The sequence below is a fragment of the Serinus canaria genome, chromosome 3, assembly GCF_022539315.1.
Source record: "Serinus canaria isolate serCan28SL12 chromosome 3, serCan2020, whole genome shotgun sequence".
Classification (NCBI taxonomy): domain Eukaryota; kingdom Metazoa; phylum Chordata; class Aves; order Passeriformes; family Fringillidae; genus Serinus; species Serinus canaria.
This window is the reverse complement of record NC_066316.1, coordinates 78,500,921-78,518,220: the sequence shown is the minus strand read 5'-3', so window position 1 is coordinate 78,518,220 and position 17,300 is coordinate 78,500,921. Positions and strand designations below refer to the sequence as shown.

Here is a 17,300-nt window from a genome sequence, read left to right as displayed (position 1 = left end):
ACATATACTTTCAGGAAGACATCCAACTTAGCAAAGCGTAAGTTGGCTGATTGCCCAGCTGTCTTTTTTGATGTCATACTGTAATCTCATTCACTGAAAGATTTTGGTAAAATAATTAGACTTTTACTGGTAATAGCTAAAACAAATTTTAAATTAAAAGTACAAATATTTTATTTACTTGCAATTGGTATTAAATTTTAATATCTTTATTGCATAAAGGTATTTTTTGAACTTAAATTTTATGTTATTTACAACAAAATATACAAGGCAATGTTAAAATGTCACATGTCCATTACAACAGTACACAGCAGATCCTACTGGGTGTCCACTCACATCCAACTTGACACAGAGCTTGCTTCCTTTGGACCCTGTTAAACAGGAAAGGGGGGAAATTTACTTATTAAGTTTGAAAATGTTTATTTACATAGAAATGACTGAACTGAGCAGCAATGATTAATGGTATCTGAAAACATCCACTTGAAACCAGACTTAAGAGAACTGAAGGCTATTGGGTTTTAATATGATTTCTCAAAATAGGTGTTCTTTCTCTAGAAGTTCCCACCTCCCCCACGACTAACTGCTAAATACAGTTTTCTTAACACAGCAATTTTCTGCTCTGGAAATAGTACTGGAGAGATATTTTTTCAACTGGACTTCTTTCCTTACTCTGCCCAGAATGCTTTTTCCCTTTCAGCTGTCCCTTTTCCTTGTATCCTGTCTGACAAGACTCCCAAGGGACTGGCTGTGCACTACCTCACTAGAGGAGATTTTCAGCTCTGGGAGCTGGCTGACTTAGACATGCTGCCATCAGACACAGCAGACACCGAGCGATCCAGCCTATATCCGCACTGGTACGTGCAGCAGGAAATGCCTTCAAGATACCAATCTCAAGAGTGGGAAGCAGACTGACATCCCCACTAAGGAAAACCTTCCCATTTCTCCCATCACTGTTTTCCCTGCCAAAGGAGTAGTGCTCAAAACAAAACTTCAGGGATGCCCAGTTTCCCCTTTGCAAGCTGACTGGCTGGAAACATTTTTCCATCCTTCAGTGTAAGTACAAAAACATTTTGATAGGAAGCAACTCAAAAAGGACCAGTGGATGCTGAACAGAGAGAACAGGCATTGAATTGATTCCCCCCAAAACATAAGTGCATGGACAGTTAAGTAAGAACCAGTCATTACTTTTAAACTTCCCCACTGCAGTTGTTAGGAAGAAACAATTCTCTTTCCAAGTGGCTTCACAGCGCAGTGATTTTGGGAAAATGTTTTTAGGGCTCTGGATGAAAACCACTGCCATCCTCCCTCCACCCATACCCTCTCCACCTTGCATTTCCCCTCTCAGTCCTGGTACACTGACAAGCAGGTTCCACTGCCAAACATCACTGATGCAGCACTTTGTACAACTCAGTGCAAGTTCCCAGCTCAAGTATTTTTCCTCCTTTCCCCTACTGAAATCAGGGCCGGAGATTCCCTTGCTCTGTCCCCATCCCTCACCCATGCCATTTCACCAGGAGCAAAGGTGGCATTAGAGGTCCCTCCTCAGCAGGTGGTTATGAAACACTGCAGAGCAGCTGGGCAGTGTCATGGTTAAGCAGGAAAAAAGGATAGATTAAGATGCAGAAAACATGATCTTGATTTACCTTGAATAATCTTTCTCTTGGTTTATTTTTGTAGAAAAAATAATTTCCCCCATTAAATGTACACAGCTATGAAACCACAGCATGGCTGGGGTTGGAAGGTGCCTCTGGAGGTCCTCTAATCTAGACCTCAAGCAGGGCCTCCTAGAGATGCTCAGGACCATGTCCAGACAGCTTCTAAATATCACCAAGGATGAGCATCCCACAGCATCCCTGGGCAACCTGTGACAGTGCTTGGTCACCCTCACAGTGAAGAAGTGTTTCTTGATGTTCAGAGGGAATCTTTGGTGTTTCAGTTTGTGCCTGGTGCCACTGGTCCTGTTAGTAGGCACCACTGGCTCTGTCTTCTTTGTACCTCCCCTCAGGTAATTACAGACAATAGTAAGACCCTCTGAGCTTTCTTCTCTAGGCTGAACCGTCCCTGCTCTCTAGCCTCTTCTCATAGGAAATAAGTTCCAGTTCCCTCATCATCCTCATGGCTCTCCACCAGATTCATTCCAGTATGTCCATGCCTATCTTGCACTGGGAAGCCCAGACCTAGACATAGCACTCCAGGTGTGGCCTCACCACTCCTGAGCAGAGGGGCAGCATCACCTCCCTCAACCTGCTGGCAACACTGCTCCTATTGCAGCCAAGGATATCATCAGCCCTTTCAGCTGGCTGGCCCCCAGCCCAAACCCAGCACCTGGGGCTGTTCTTCCCCAGGAATGGGTCTTTGCACTTCCCTTTCTTGAAGTTCACGAGGTTCCTGCCGGTCTATTTCTCCAGCCTGTTTAGGTCCCTTGGAAAGGTAGCTTGGCCCCTGGTGAATCAGCCACTCCTCCCAGTTTTGTGTCATCATCAGGCTTTGCACTCTGTCCCATCACCCAGATCATTAATGAAGATGTTAAACAGTACTGGAGCCACACCTGACCCCTTGGATAACTCCATGTTACTGGCCTGCCTCCAACTAGACTTCATTCCATTGATCACCACCCTCTGGGCCTGACTGGTGCTTTAAAGTCTATTTAAATGCCACTCATTTTTTCCACAATCAACTGAAGAAAGACCAGTGTTCCAATAAATATATATAATTAGCTGCTGAGATACAAAACCAGTTCAGCTGAGTAAAATAGCAGGGCTAAGTCAGGTCTTTTTTTCTGCACTCAAGTTCCCAGGCTACTTCCTTGTTCCCTTGGTCAGCTGTCTGAGCATTGGCTTGAGGAGGGCAGCTACAGAGCTGAAGCACAAAGTAGGGCAGACTTGCTGAGCCAGCCTCATTTCACTGAAAACAATGCAAGTGTCCTGGCTTGTTCCAAGATCTTGTACTTGTTTCTGTTTGTCATGCAAAACAAATCACTGCTGGCACTCTGCAGTTGTCAGGCACAGGGTTCATGCAACGAACTTTTATTGTTAGTGAGGGGTTTTTTAAAATTGTTTGGGGTTTTGTTTTTTACTAGCTAACTAGCAGGTACTTCCTGTTTGCCATGAAGACCAAACTGTAAAATTGCTATGTAAAAATCTGTCAAGGTTTGACATACACAAGAACAAGTATCAGACAGATCCCAAACCTAATGATATGCATTTATACAGCCATTTCTCTTGTGCAAATTCCTTCTCCTTTATCTGGATAGCTGAAGTTAACATTGCAGTGACCAAACTAGAGGTGAGAAATCCCCCTGCCAGATATTCTCAAGAAAAATACTACAGCTTGATCTGAGCTTTGCATGCAGAATTCCCTTCCTAAACTGAAAAATGCATAAAATAGAGTGGAGACAAATCAATCAAAGAGAAAGGCACAGGGATCCCAACTGCTGATTGATCTGTCCAAGTCTCCTGAAAGACAACTCAGACTTGCTTCATGCTAAACTAAATGGGCTTGAGCTGATTTGGAAAGAGCCAATTAGCCAATATGTAAGTAATCCAGATTTCAATTATTTCAACATATTGGAAAACACATTTTCCCCAAAATTTAGAATTAATATTTGTAATAGAGAACAAGAGCAAAAATGCACCAGTGATCAGACTCAGTAGCAGCTTGAAGAATTCTGCAGTTCTCAAATGGAGTTAGCACATACCTTACTCAGCTCTGGAAAGAGCTCTTGAATCCCAATGTCCAGCAGAACATAAGTTAACTAAAAGAAAATACAGGAAATTAGGGACACTCCAAGGCAAAACTACTGCTTTTTATTCTTAATTCTGAGTAAGAGCCCACTCCTCTGCTATACCAAACATTCACTTTAGGAAATCCTGTGCCAGAAGGCAAGTTTGTCACATGTTATGAGTTACCTGTTTGTTGAGCACTGGCTGCTGCAGTCCATCAAAGAGAAGCCTGATGCCTTCATATTTAGCCTCTTCCCCAATGCACTTGCCTATTAAATCTAGACCAAATTCCAAAAACAAATACACAAGTCATGAGGAAGTACTGCAATGCAGCTATATGATGCAGTTATAGAACTTGATTAATTAACAAGAAAAAAAAATTTAAATTTGAGTTCAATTTTTTTCTGTCTCAAATGGTAAATGGGAAAAAAACCTCACACTTTTGGGTTCATCCTTTTCTCCTCCTTTTCCTTCAGGGCTCCACAACTAAAACATTACTACACTTTCTGTAATATTTGTAATTTTGTTTTGTTCTAATGCACTGTTTAATAAACCACAAGTGGATTTTTAAAAATTACTTTTAATTAAATGGGTCCCTCTTTCCTAGTTTATACAGTGCAAGGATCCAGATGTACCTTTCAGCTTAATGATGTGCCTTTTTTTAACACAGTTTTCATCTGGATAAATTACAAACCACAGGAACATTCAAAAGATGAGAAATTACAGTACTAAGTACATGTGTAAAGTTCTTGATTTCCATCACCCTGTCTTTATTAAATAATCACTATGCTACAACCTTAGTCAGCAATACTTAAATAACAAAACTGAACTGTTGGGTTTTTACACCTGGTATTCCAGTAAATTCAAATCTCAGCAGCCCAAGTATTATTTGATTTGGAAGGACAGCATGACTGTATTTAGGTTAAATATCTGCTTGAACAATTAACCACACTCATACAGGCAGTCATGGAATACAGAACCTGGAATGTATCTCATCATTTCTTCAAAAGTCTGCTTTGCTCGTTTCTGTTTGTCCTGGAGAGAGCGAGGCTCAGTGTTCTCACAGAACACGGCATCTGCAGAGAAGACACATTGAACAAAAATGTATCTTTTGGCAGCTAGCTACATACACATCACTGACATAGAAATGGGTTTTGGATTGTGGCTTCAAAACTGAACTTCTTCTCTGTATTGTGCTGATTAGAAGGGAATTCACACCATACTTTTTGCTTACATTAGCCCAATCAAATGCATAATACCCCTCCTGTTTGAAGGACAATCATCTTTTCACAATTTGTTTCCATTCTTTTCAAACTCTAAAGAATTCTCTAAAGTTTGGATCAATTCCATTTTAGGTTAGTTATGATCTCCTTGATCACAATTTCCCTTCTGCTTTCAAAACTATAAGCAGTATTTACACCTTGTGCTAAAACATTGTCTGGAACTGTCTAAACCTTCAACTTTACCTATGAATGAGAAAGCAAGGATTGCTATTCATCTAATAAAACACAGAAATAATAGGCACTCAGTTTTGGTTTTAGACTCTCCTTTTTTGCCTTTCACAAGCTTCATTTCTGGTTTGGTAAGGACAGAGCTGTCCTGAATCCAGAGTTTTGGCCAGATGCATTGTTTGGATCAGACTCCAGTCACGTAATATTCTACAGTTGTGAGGTAATTTAAAATTTTTTTAGTCGCCCTCCTTTTCCCTCATTTGAAGGTCAGGAACCCTCAAGCCCTCTCCAGAGCTGACCACAACAAAGGGAACCAAATATTAACAATTAAAAACTGATGTAGTACACAAGTGAAGTAACTTGATAACTTCATGAAACACTTGCATTGATACACTAAATCACTTTATTCTGTTTTTCTTGTTTTTTGCACGCCCATTTGCAAGCAAATTACTATTCATAATACTTTCTGTAATCATCACTGACAGACAACATAGGTGGCTCAATATCTTTCCACAACAAGCTTTGAAGTTAGTCCAGGCCCACTTGATTTTTAATACTCCATAGGTGTCAGTCAGCATTTCAAAGTTTAGCACTCAGAAACTTCACTGAAGGGATTTCAAACACCAGACCAAAGCAGTATTTTTTCATCAAAGATGAAAACTGACCTCTCAGCAGTGTTATGAGAGAAACCAACCGGTGCTCCTCAAATAGCTGCTCTAACTTGTTATGCAAGTAATAGTCTGTGTAAAGCTCCAATGTGTTTTTGAAGAGAATTCTTCCTCCCATCAAGAGATGATGCAGCCAGTCAGGAATGCGGAAAACTACCCTACCTGCAAAGTCACAGCAACACCTATGAGTAGTAACACATGTGAGGATCTCCTACTATTCATGATAAAAGAATCATTTATTCAAAAGAAAAGAAAAAAAAAAGATTGCAACCAAGAAAAGAATATTTCAGTTTTGTGAGGGCAGCACTGAAAACATCAGTATTCTCCACAGTGCTTATCAAATACTTCCTTTAGCTATTTCTATTAATTTAACAATTCCAGTTCCCAGAGTCTACCAGCAGCCTAGGAAAACCTGAGAAAAGGGATGAGATCTACTCTCATAAACTCATACTACTGAGATGCAGAAAGATGGAAACATAAAAAAGCAACTAAGCAACAATGAATGCTAAATGACATTTTAGCACCACAATAAAGTCTTCTAAGGAACAACCATGTCACTAAGTTGTATATTAGCTTAAAAGTGTTGAGTTATATATGACTGCTACAATAGGATTTCATATCTTACCAGAGACTGTGAACTTCATATTTGTCATGAAGCATATGAATAATTAAGAGAAATCCCTTCTTACCAACATACATTAAGTAGTCATAGACTCCTTCTACAGTCATCACTTCCAAGAAGTAGTTCTGATTTTGTCGTCTTTCTGTATTCTCAGACCGGTTTGCATTGTTCTTGAAGAGATCATTAAAAAGCTAAAAACAGAAACATGAGACTGAAACACTGCATCCAAAGGCAAAAGGATAGCCACCAGTTCTTTGGATTGGTTTCATTTTATAGAAGCAGCTTCTTTCCAGAGCTTTCAAAGAACTGATCAGGGGTGTTGATTTGTTTCACTGTTTCTGGTTTTGTTTCTTCAAATCCTTCACTTTCCAATAAAGAGCTCATCACATGCTGCCAAGATACACAACCACCAAAATACCTAGGTTCACAACAGATCAGCACTGGGACATTAATTCATGAGCTTTTCTTTTCCCACTACCTTCTTCCAATGTAAACAATTTTATGATTGTATGCATCTAGATATTTGTCATAGGCTCTGATTTCCTTGATGCACCCTCTTCTGAAAATGAGGGGCTAAGACAATACAGAAATTGTCTGGCTTAAATCATAAGGGAAGCCTACAACATCAAAGTACTCCTTAGAGTTCCTGTTGGCTTCCACTTTGAAATAAATACAATGGCTTCTAGACAAAATATACAAGTTTTTTACATAGAGAAATACCTTTTTCCCCTGCCAGTTTAATTATTTATAATAAAATCTTCATGAACGAACATTTAGGTTTCTTTCCACTGATCTCATTCCTCAATTACATTCCTTTAGAGCCTTCTATTCTCCTATATCATCACCTTCCTCCCTGACCCCTTTATTTCCTTGCCTTTGGTTTTTTCTCAAAAGATATTCGAATTCTTGCAAAACTCCAAGAGGCTCTTCCCTGCACACCAAAAAGGGTCCCAAACCACCTAGGTAGCAGTCCTTGCCTCCCCTGCCCCCCAGTCTGTGAATCCTAAGAGAGGGAAAGGAAAAATCAGGATCTAAATCCTGATGCTTTCCATGTTTAATATCTAGCAATCCCTACTAACAGTTTATTTTAAATTAACTTACCCCCAAAATAGTTAATCTAGATATAAAATAGGATTTATACAAGATACTCTGTATTATGAAAAGAGAGTTCAAAAGTTTATGCCAGGGCTCTAAAAAACATCTGAGAACTAGAAGCAAATGCAACATAATCATAGAATTGCCAAGGCTGAGGTGACTGCCACTCAGAGAGGTTTTTTTACCACTCCCAAAATAAAGTTCCAAGGAACAGGAAGTAATTTGCTTATATATGGTTCACTTTCTGTACTGCAATTCTCCCCAAAATAAATAAAGCCAAAACATGCAAATCACAACATCACACAAGGCTTTAAACAGAATGCTTTGCACTCTTAGGAAAAATTACATCAGGATATCTGGCAAGAGTCAGGTTTTTGACCTGTACTCCTTCAGGCCCTCTCTTTTGTTAAGTGCTGAGCTGCTGGTATTACCTTCACAAGGTTCACTAAAACTAAATAACACCAACTGATCACATAAATGATACAGAAGGGAAAATATGGCTAGTGCACTGGTGGATGACCGGTGTCCAGGAATGTAACAAACCTAAAAATAACACATAATTATTCACACCTACTTATGGAAGTATCCCTTATAGGTTACTTTAAAAACTCCATATAAACTGAAGTCTACATCCTCCATAATTCTGAAACCAGAACAGCAGAAAATCCTTAGCTGTAGTATTGTAACTTAAATGAGAGCTTTCTTTATTTTTTATATACACCTCACAACCTGACAAAGGTGATGCAAACTGAGCCCACTCAAAGCAGCCCATTGTGCAATGTAGACATAGGTTCAGTGTCTGGAGGCCAAGCTAAATCATTAACAGCAATCTGGCAGGTAACCTATAAAAAAAATCAAAGATGAAGGCCAGCTTAGGGCAAAGCTTCTGGACTTTCAAGTCAAGCTCTTTCCTCTTTCACCCCAAACCAGAAGCAGCATCTTCTGAATGCTGACTGTACCTCCATACATGGATGATCTGTGCTGCACCTTAAACAGTAATAGTTCCTTGAGCAGAGGCCCACTCTGAAAGCATTTCAGAATGCAATCTACAATGCACTGCAGCAGCCGCAATACAAAGTGGCATTAGACCTCTACTTCCATGTTTTACACTCTCCAGTATCTTGGCAGGGAAGAAAATCAAGTGAAAAACACACAGCTGGTTATCCAGCACACAAGTTGAGATTATACTCACAATTCAGATAAGCACAGGATTTTGCTTTAGATGTTTCTGCACATATTAATATTTGAGACTAACACCACAAACCTCAACACTATCATTATTTGTATCTTTAAGATTAAACAGTAATTATGATTATAACCATTAAATATTCTTTAAAGGTTTACAAAGAGGAAATTCCATGAATTAGTATTTATTAATAATGGTAGTCAAGCTCTTGAAGTCAGTGAAAGATAAAAGGCCTGTATTAAGAAAAAAGACCAAAGTAATCCCTTGTACAATAGGCTACCATGCCTTATGGGGAAAAGGAAGCAAAGGAAGCATGACTGCTCATATGAAGTGCCTCACAGAAAAAAGAAAATAAAGTTACTCAATGGTGAGTGCATATGCAAACATACACTCATACATTCCAGCACAGGTGTGAACTGTACAAAAACAATACCATGACTATGAACAATATCTACAGCCAGAGGCATAAACCTCTCTCTTGTTCTTCCTGCTCATTTAAAAAGTACAGAGGATACCAAAATAATAAGATTTTATGCAGTGTCTGAATCATATCAGTCAGTGTAAGTGACCACGTCTTCCTCCAAGTAGCTACTCAAAAACATTTATTATACTGCTGGTGTTCCAAAAACAGCTTTTACTGCTGTTGGCAGGCCATCACAAGCCAGCAGAACAACGCCTTTATTGGCATATTTTGCAAAGTCTGCATCAGCTGAGAAGTCCTGACCTATTATAGCAAGTCTGACAAAAGTATGTTCAGAAGATGATCAAGCTGTGTACAGACCTTCAGAACAGAAACATGGCCAGAAATCCTGCTAGTGCCCCTAGGAGGGGGAAGCAGAGTTTTTTGTTCATTTGGTTTTTTTTAACCAGGCAGGTTGGCACCTCTTATTTCCAGTGGATCTGATACAGAGTGAAATCCAATTGCTCCTGGCTATATTGGGGTTGACTACCCACTTTTATAGTGCATTTTGAAATAGAAATCTTTCCACCAATATTTAGACCACACCAACATACACACGCCCCAGGAACATTCAAAAGGAAGGAGCATGCAGATGATCTGTCAGAGCATTAGGCACATTTCTGACTGGGCCTGCCCAGACAGACCTTCAGGCATTTCTTATTCAGCTTGCTGAGGAAGAGGAGCTGGCAGGTACCCCACTCCTGCAGCACCAGGGAACGTGCATTGTAATCTCAGCACAGGCCAACATGCTGAAACTGAAATAAACAGACCTCTGCCAGAAAAGACACATGAGAACACAGTGGCAATACAAGCATAAGCTGGAAATCTACCCCCATTTACCAAAAACTGAAGAGCTCTCTTGCTCTGAGATAACATGTTCTTCTCCCAAATGGGCACTCGGGAAGCGCTAACCTTTCGTCTCTTTGGCTGCCTGCCAGATCCCCACAGACTCCATACAGACAGCTCACACTGTCCTGAACAGACATTGGCACTCAGCTCCTTCACCAGAAGTGAGGTGCCTTGCTGCTGCACAGCAGTTATTGCACAGAATCACAGAATGGACTGGCTTGGAAGGGACCTCTAAGATCATCTCATTCCAACTCTCTGCCATGGGCAGGAACACCTTCCACTAGACCAGGCTGCCCAGAGCTCCATCCAGTCTGGCACTAAATACTTCCAGGAATGAGGAATCCACAACCTCCATGAGCAATCTGTTCCAGCACCTCACCACCCTCACAGTTACACATATTTTTCCTAATATCTAATCTAAACCTACTCTCAGTTCCATTTCCCTTTGTCTGGTCACTAAATGCTCTTAAAGTCTCACTCCATCCTTCTTGTAGGCTTCCTTCAGGAACTGGTAGGCTAAACATCTGCACAAAGATGACATCTCTCACAACAGAAGTGAAAGTGCAGAACTTGAACATAGCTCAAGTCTATGCCACACGTATCTAGGGAATAGGAAAGTGTGTCACTCCAGTCCACCTGTGGTCTGGCCTTTGGACTGAACACCCTTAATGTCTGCATTCCTAGACAGCATTTTACAGCTTGCCTTCATCTGAAATAATTTTAGGTAATGAGCTCTAAGACAGCTCCCTAGTATGAGAGAAAATGCATGGTCAGTTTTCCCCACTTCTAAAATGGGAAAGGAACATGACTTACTGTACCTTCTTGTTATTTTCAGAAGTGGGACTCAGAATGGTAAGTTCAGGCCTGCTTGGTTTAGGCTTGGGAGATTCACAAGAGTTGATAAAATTCATGATGAATGGCTCCAAATGCTGACCTTTCTGAGAAAAGATATGAGTGACTTGTCACTTGCATAATTATAGGAAAGTGAAAACTAAAACAACAAAAAACCAAGAATTTTCAAATAATTTTGATTAGCCTGTAACTCAGTAATCTGATAAAATTAGCTAATGAAGTTAAGATATTGGCAACCTGAAATACTTGCTTACCTCTTTCATCAGCTTTCCTGGAACAGATTTTATGATTTTACCTACAATTAGAGAGAAAGAAACAAACAAACATTTTCTGTTATCACTGTCTGATTTGAAAGACATTTTGCTCTGCTCGATTTTATGTACTCATTGTCTAGTAGTCATTTAAAAATACAGTAATTTTTAAAAATCTGCTTCTTTTTTTTTTATTTGGCACAAAACCCTATGAAAACAGTTCTGCATATAACCTAGCAAAGCTTGTAATCTAGTGATCATTACTCTTCAAGAAAATATACTTAGAAATATAAAGATTATTAATCTGAATACTTTTTAAAAACCCCACAATAAAGTACTGTAGTTCTACCTCTTAACTCTTCTAGAGTTTAACCATAAATAGTAGTTCTAACACTGTAACAACAGTAATGCTCCAACACCAGTACAGGCAAAATTCCTTGTATTTAATTACTCCTAGAATCATAAACATTTATTACAGAAGAAATCAAGATAACTCAGATTCTCCTCTTCCTGTGGAAAAACCAGCAAATGTGGAGAGATTCTGGGGGAAACCAGCCTCAAAAACCCTGGTGAGTAGAATTTTCTAAACTGGACAGGTTATGGCTGTGGCCTTAAAGATCAGCTCTTGAGTCCTGATAAGGCTATCAGGATATGGCACAGGAACTTTGAATGCTGAAAAATGCAAGTGTACAGGACTAGTTTTATTTTAAGCACTACAGTTAAAGCAACATTTTTCTTATCTACATGTCATTAAATAGGGAATTTGTATCAGAAAGTATGTACAATGATCAAATGGTAATAATAAAAACCTCTCATCCTCACAAAAAGCCCTACCAAAACACCAAGACTTGTTATAATGCTGTTTATGGAAGTGAAGCATGGTCTCAGATAGGAAATGCATTTCAGTACCACCATAATTACAAGCTTTTATAAGGATGTACAGTTGGATCTAGAAGGGAGACCTGAAACAAAACCAAAACCTTTTGACTGGAGGCTGAGAACAGAAATTTTACTCAACAACTCATGAAGCAGACCAAGAGAAGGGCTGCCCCAGCAGGACCACACTGAGACCAGGAGCTGCAGAAAAGCAGTGGCGCAGCTCAGACACGGCTCTCTGGGGCCACAGCCACAAATGGCACAAGACAGGGAGACAGAACGGCCATGAGGTTGACTTGACCAGCTCAGGCCCACTATTCTGAGACAGCTACATGGCAGCCAAGTCACACTACAGTCAACTTTTTTGATTTATTATGAACTACTGTCATTAGACCTTAGAGCTTCTCAATTTCTACTTGACCTGCCTGTATCACAGAGATTCTATTAAGTAGCTCATGTTAGAAAAGATCTCAACAGCAGGTAGTACTAGAAATATCAAATACTGGAGTTTTCAGAATAAAAAAATAAGAGGAGTTTAATCAATTAAAATCCAAAGGTAATTTTATAAGTGTTCATGCCATCTCATCTGCCAATAATGACAGACACATGCAGATTTGACTTGTGACAATACTGTAAATTTTCTTGAACTATGCAATTTATTAAGAGAAACCTTGTCTTGCTTGTTGACACAAAAATCAAAAGCCACTTAAGCAATTTTTTCCAAAATTTCAAGATGTCTTTTTTCTTCAAGGAAGAAGTATCAGCATAGCTTCCTTGCTGAGCTATAATTATAGGGGCTGTGAAGAAGCAGAGTTCTTATTTCGCACATCCACAAGAGTTTATCTATTCATTATTACTGTCAATCACAGAACCACAGAATTCAATCACAGCATCCACAGCATTCCTATTTGTCAGCAAAAACAAGTAGCATATTACATACCAAGATTCACATCAGGCAACATTTTATCAAGAAACTGAGTCTCTCCTCCATTAGGGGACAGGAAGTCAGCTAAAAGCTGGCTGTTACTTAGTTCTGGATGTTGCAGAAGTTTCTTTGAAACAAAAGGAACAAAGGAGGTATAAGTACTTTAACCTTAAAAAAATCAATTTCTGTATAGTAAAAAGATATTTAAAGAGTATTATACTGTCACAAATATTGTCTGTGATTTCACAGATATTTGCACAAGATTTCTGGTTTGAGTCATGTGTAACTTTAACATTGCCTACTTGAATCCCTTCTGTAACTCTAAAGTTACTTGGAAATAAACAAAAAAATGCCATATATTCTTTTATTAGTTTTAGAATATTCTTTGCTCCAAATGTTTGTCTGATACCTGCAGATATTCCTGAAACTCCTCTCGCTTGGATTTTAAGAACTCATAGTTCTTGGGGCCAATGATTCTCTTTGAGGGAAGCTGAGCATCAGGAAATGTACCTAGTAAAGATATCAAGGAGTTTAAATTATTCTTGCAGTAAACAATGATTTTATTATTTTAAATTTAATCTAAGTAATGAATAATAATCACAGCAGGGAGAAAATGCCTTTCCAAATGACAGAGAACGTACCATGAAATTCCGTAAGTTTTGATTCAAGCACATAGAATTCAAGATACCTCCTGTAGACAGACCAGTGTTCAGGTTCGTGTCCAACTGGTGAAAAAAAAAAGTTAAAAATAAACCAGGTTTTATGGCACCTGGGAGACAAATTAGCAACAGCAAACATATGTTGATTATCATAAGAAAAACCTCAATGACATTAGCCCCATTTTGTAGTAACATAAACCTCAAGGTACTTTTAATGTTACAATAAAATGCATAATTGGTAGACAGATACAGTACTAGCAAGGAAATTATCATTTATGGGATCACTACAATCTAAACAATGGAGTCCTGCATAACTTCAACATTTATGATGGCTGACTACATTAGATCTATTTTCCAACGTTGAACCAAATGACTTACAGAAATAGTACTTGTTGAATACAGTCCTTTGCACCACCAAATTGAATGATGATTCTTAATCCTATCACTAAAGACAACCCTAAATGCTTCTTAAATACTTTCTACTTATTGTGGAAGTACTAGTCTCAGTAAGACAAATCCCAGCAGCCTTAGGATGATGCTGTTTCCACCCACTCCATATGGATGTACTGTTATACAAATACTGGTAAACCAACTGCACGCCACAATGGTTCCTAATAAGCAAAACATTTTCATTTCCTAAGAACTAATTTAAAGGTTATATAAAAAATTATTTGTTGTTCATTATTCCAAACTTCAGAGTGGGTGAAAAAAAATATGACAGGTGTTTATTAATATGAATTTTAAGATAAGTATTTTTGGAAAGAGAACATTTCAAACTTTGGCATGAAGTCTAAATAGAACCGATTCATGCTGAGGAGTCAGTTCTCAACTTGCAAATGCAAATGTGATCATTTATCTCTCAAACTCATTTCCTCAGAACTTTCAAATTATTTTGAAATCAGAAGAACACATATACAAACACACTTGCAAGAGACAGCTGAGTTCACTTTCAAATGACACTACTGATCTGCAAAATTGCATACCTGCCCTCCTATCATTTCTCTCTACATCAATGCAGAATACAGGAATTCTCTCCTTTCTGTCTTTTCTTTCCAAGGAGGGATCATCAAAAAAATCAACGTATGGGATGCTGATTTTCCACGCAGCAAGGTTGCGGGGTGTATTTGGGGTGGTAACAGCCTCCTCAGGAGAATCATCTTCCATCACCATAACACCTTCTTCAATCTGCAGGGATTCAGAGATCTTCAGTTCTATTTTAATTGGTACAGTCTACCTCCGCTTCAAACCAGTTCCCTCCTCTTCCCTTTTTCAAAATTTCCATTTGTTCCCCCAACTGTGGTTCAGGTAACAATATCCCTTGCAGTAAACTCTACCATTGGCTCTATTCATGACTGTTTAGCATGGAAGAAAAAACATTAACTGAGGGAGACATCCAAGACAAATGAGAAAGGACTACTAGCTCCTGATGTATAGAGAGAATGTTGCATCACAGACCAACTCGACAGCAGTTTCTACACTATGTTATTTATGGTTTTAAGGTCTTGTGGCAGGCTGAAGATGAAGAGCCAAGCACAGTCTTGTGCATACCTTACTACCCAGGACTGGAGAAAAAGTCATTGCTCATAAAAATATCTGACACTGCTACTTTTGGTATTTCTCTGTACAAAAACAATAAGCTCAGAAGCACAGAAACTGGGAATGTGACCTAGGCTTGTGAATGAATACAGGGAGGATAAGACATCTTAATCAGAAGCCAGCACAGGAAAACTGTGTAATGAAGAAAGCAGAAATTTAATTACAATAAACTATTGATTAAATGAATTATTTAATGAATAATGAAATTTTTCTGCTCAGAAATGAACAAAGGAGAAAAAAAAAATCGAAGCCCAACAAAGACTACAAGTAAAATTTAATGGCTTTACTCACAAAATCATCTTCTCCTTCATTTAAGTTATAGTTAGGCAACATAGCTCCTTCCATTGCAGAACTCTTGAATACACCTTTTATTTTGTTGCCTATTTTACTGATTCCAAATGATTCTCCTCTCTTTTGTGTGGTCCTAGGATTATAGAAGCCACAGTTCACAACACAAGGCATATTATTACACAGCTGCTCATTAGGCCATTGCACAGCATTTGCAGATAAGAAAAACAACTCTATAAACAGGTATCCAAACATTTACAGTTCCACTTATTTAAAATTCATTTATGGTATATCTGTTCTCTGATCAACCAGCAAATTCTCTTGACTACATTTGAGACACAGGATTCCCATATGCTTAACCACGAGTAAACTCTTAAAATAGTATCCTAGCAATTCATGACACAGAATAAACAATTAGCTAGGTAAAACAACTGTGTTTTGACAGCAGAAACTGGGGTATTGCTACAGGCATGCACATCAAGTAGGTCATTAACTTTGTCCTTTTCCTTGTACTTGTATTTAAATATTTATCCTTCTACCAAGTGTAGATGCATTTTTTAAATGGAATTTTACAAGCACATATCATTCAAGATAGATCACTGTTTTTAAGCAGTAGAGACAGATAAAAGGAATGTGCAAGGAGCAAGACTAAGCATGAGAGAAAACAGATGCAACTGAGGAATCCTGGCTTGAAGAGCCAGTCTGACCAAAAGATGAAACGTTTTTAAAGTCTCGCCACTTATGACAAAGTGTCCAAACGCCAACAAACCAGGTATAGGACTAAAAAAAGTACTTGGGCAGCAAGCACACTCCTCACTGAGAGAACAGATTTTTTATTATTCTTATGCCCTTACACAAGTCCTGACACTGAAGATTATTTCTTGCATAGAAATGCTGGAAATTTTGGAAAGAAAAATGTTTCTGTTGAATGTAGAATCAGCCTGAGCTTCTTTATGGTGATTCAATATATACAGTTGAGAGACAAGTTAAAAATCAATACAGTGAACTTCAGAATCAAATATTCAAAACCAATTTATAGACTGCCATTAGATGCACAGCTAGTACTTTGGAGGACAAAAAATCCTGTTTCTTTTTCCTTTAAAACAAGAAACTATTGACTTCTGGAAGGGATTACAAAGAGAACTGCAGTGATCAGCAGGTAAAGCATTTTCGTCATTCATAAAACCATGCAGACAACACCAGCTGCTGACTCCAAGCATGCACGTGCATGTTTCTGATAACCTTCCTGTTTATAATCTTACACAGACTGTGTACATTACTGTGTAAATAACCCACTGATTTTCCAATTTTTTTGCTTTTTCTATCTCATCTAATCATCAGTTCCAAAGCATACTGGCACCATCTCTCTTAGTTATCTCACCTATGCAATGACAAGGTTGTTTGACTGCTTACAGTCTAAATCTGTATTTGAACAATTTTACTCCATTCTTGAACAACTTCTACTACGTGTTACTGTGCTGAACTGAGCTGTTTCACATAGGGGATATTACCTGAATCTTGTTCAAGTGCTTCAACACTGGGCTAAAAACCACAAACCTCAATCAGACAAAACTAGCTTTTCTGGAAGGCTGGTATTTCACATCTCTGGCTTAACCTTGCAGGGAGATTTCATCATTCCTCTGAAAACTAGTGGAGTTCTCAAGAGTTTGAGCAAAAACATTGATTTGCACAAGGTCAGTGATTTGATAGGAGGACTCCAGTCTCAAAGCAGTTCTTCCCCACACTGAGCATGCAGCAGGTGAAAGCTGGATTCACCTGTGCCTGTAGTGAGCCGTATGCAGC

General features: G+C 38.8%; 1 protein-coding gene across 9 annotated transcripts in view; it reads right to left on the bottom strand.

Moving 5' to 3' along the window:
• Positions 1 to 190: 190 nt before the first annotated feature.
• The window catches only part of SNX14 (sorting nexin 14), a 45,284-nt gene continuing 28,174 nt past the window's right edge, over positions 191 to 17,300 (bottom strand). For 4 of the 9 annotated variants that reach the window (XM_050972013.1, XM_050972014.1, XM_050972020.1 and 1 more), the window contains 13 exons: positions 15,501 to 15,633; positions 14,597 to 14,798; positions 13,596 to 13,679; positions 13,364 to 13,464; positions 12,970 to 13,081; positions 11,157 to 11,197; positions 10,869 to 10,988; positions 6,536 to 6,651; positions 5,836 to 6,020; positions 4,700 to 4,795; positions 3,906 to 3,997; positions 3,695 to 3,751; positions 191 to 368 (listed from right to left, as the gene is read on the bottom strand). In XM_050972013.1, coding sequence (XP_050827970.1) covers positions 330 to 368; positions 3,695 to 3,751; positions 3,906 to 3,997; positions 4,700 to 4,795; positions 5,836 to 6,020; positions 6,536 to 6,651; positions 10,869 to 10,988; positions 11,157 to 11,197; positions 12,970 to 13,081; positions 13,364 to 13,464; positions 13,596 to 13,679; positions 14,597 to 14,798; positions 15,501 to 15,633 — 1,378 coding nt within the window. In that variant the 3' untranslated portion in view covers positions 191 to 329. Of the gene's footprint in view, positions 369 to 3,694; positions 3,752 to 3,905; positions 3,998 to 4,699; positions 4,796 to 5,835; positions 6,021 to 6,527; positions 6,652 to 10,868; positions 10,989 to 11,156; positions 11,198 to 12,969; positions 13,082 to 13,363; positions 13,465 to 13,595; positions 13,680 to 14,596; positions 14,799 to 15,500; positions 15,634 to 17,300 lie in introns of those variants that run through there. The other 5 variants (XM_050972015.1, XM_050972016.1, XM_050972018.1 and 2 more) reach the window with 2 other exon arrangements.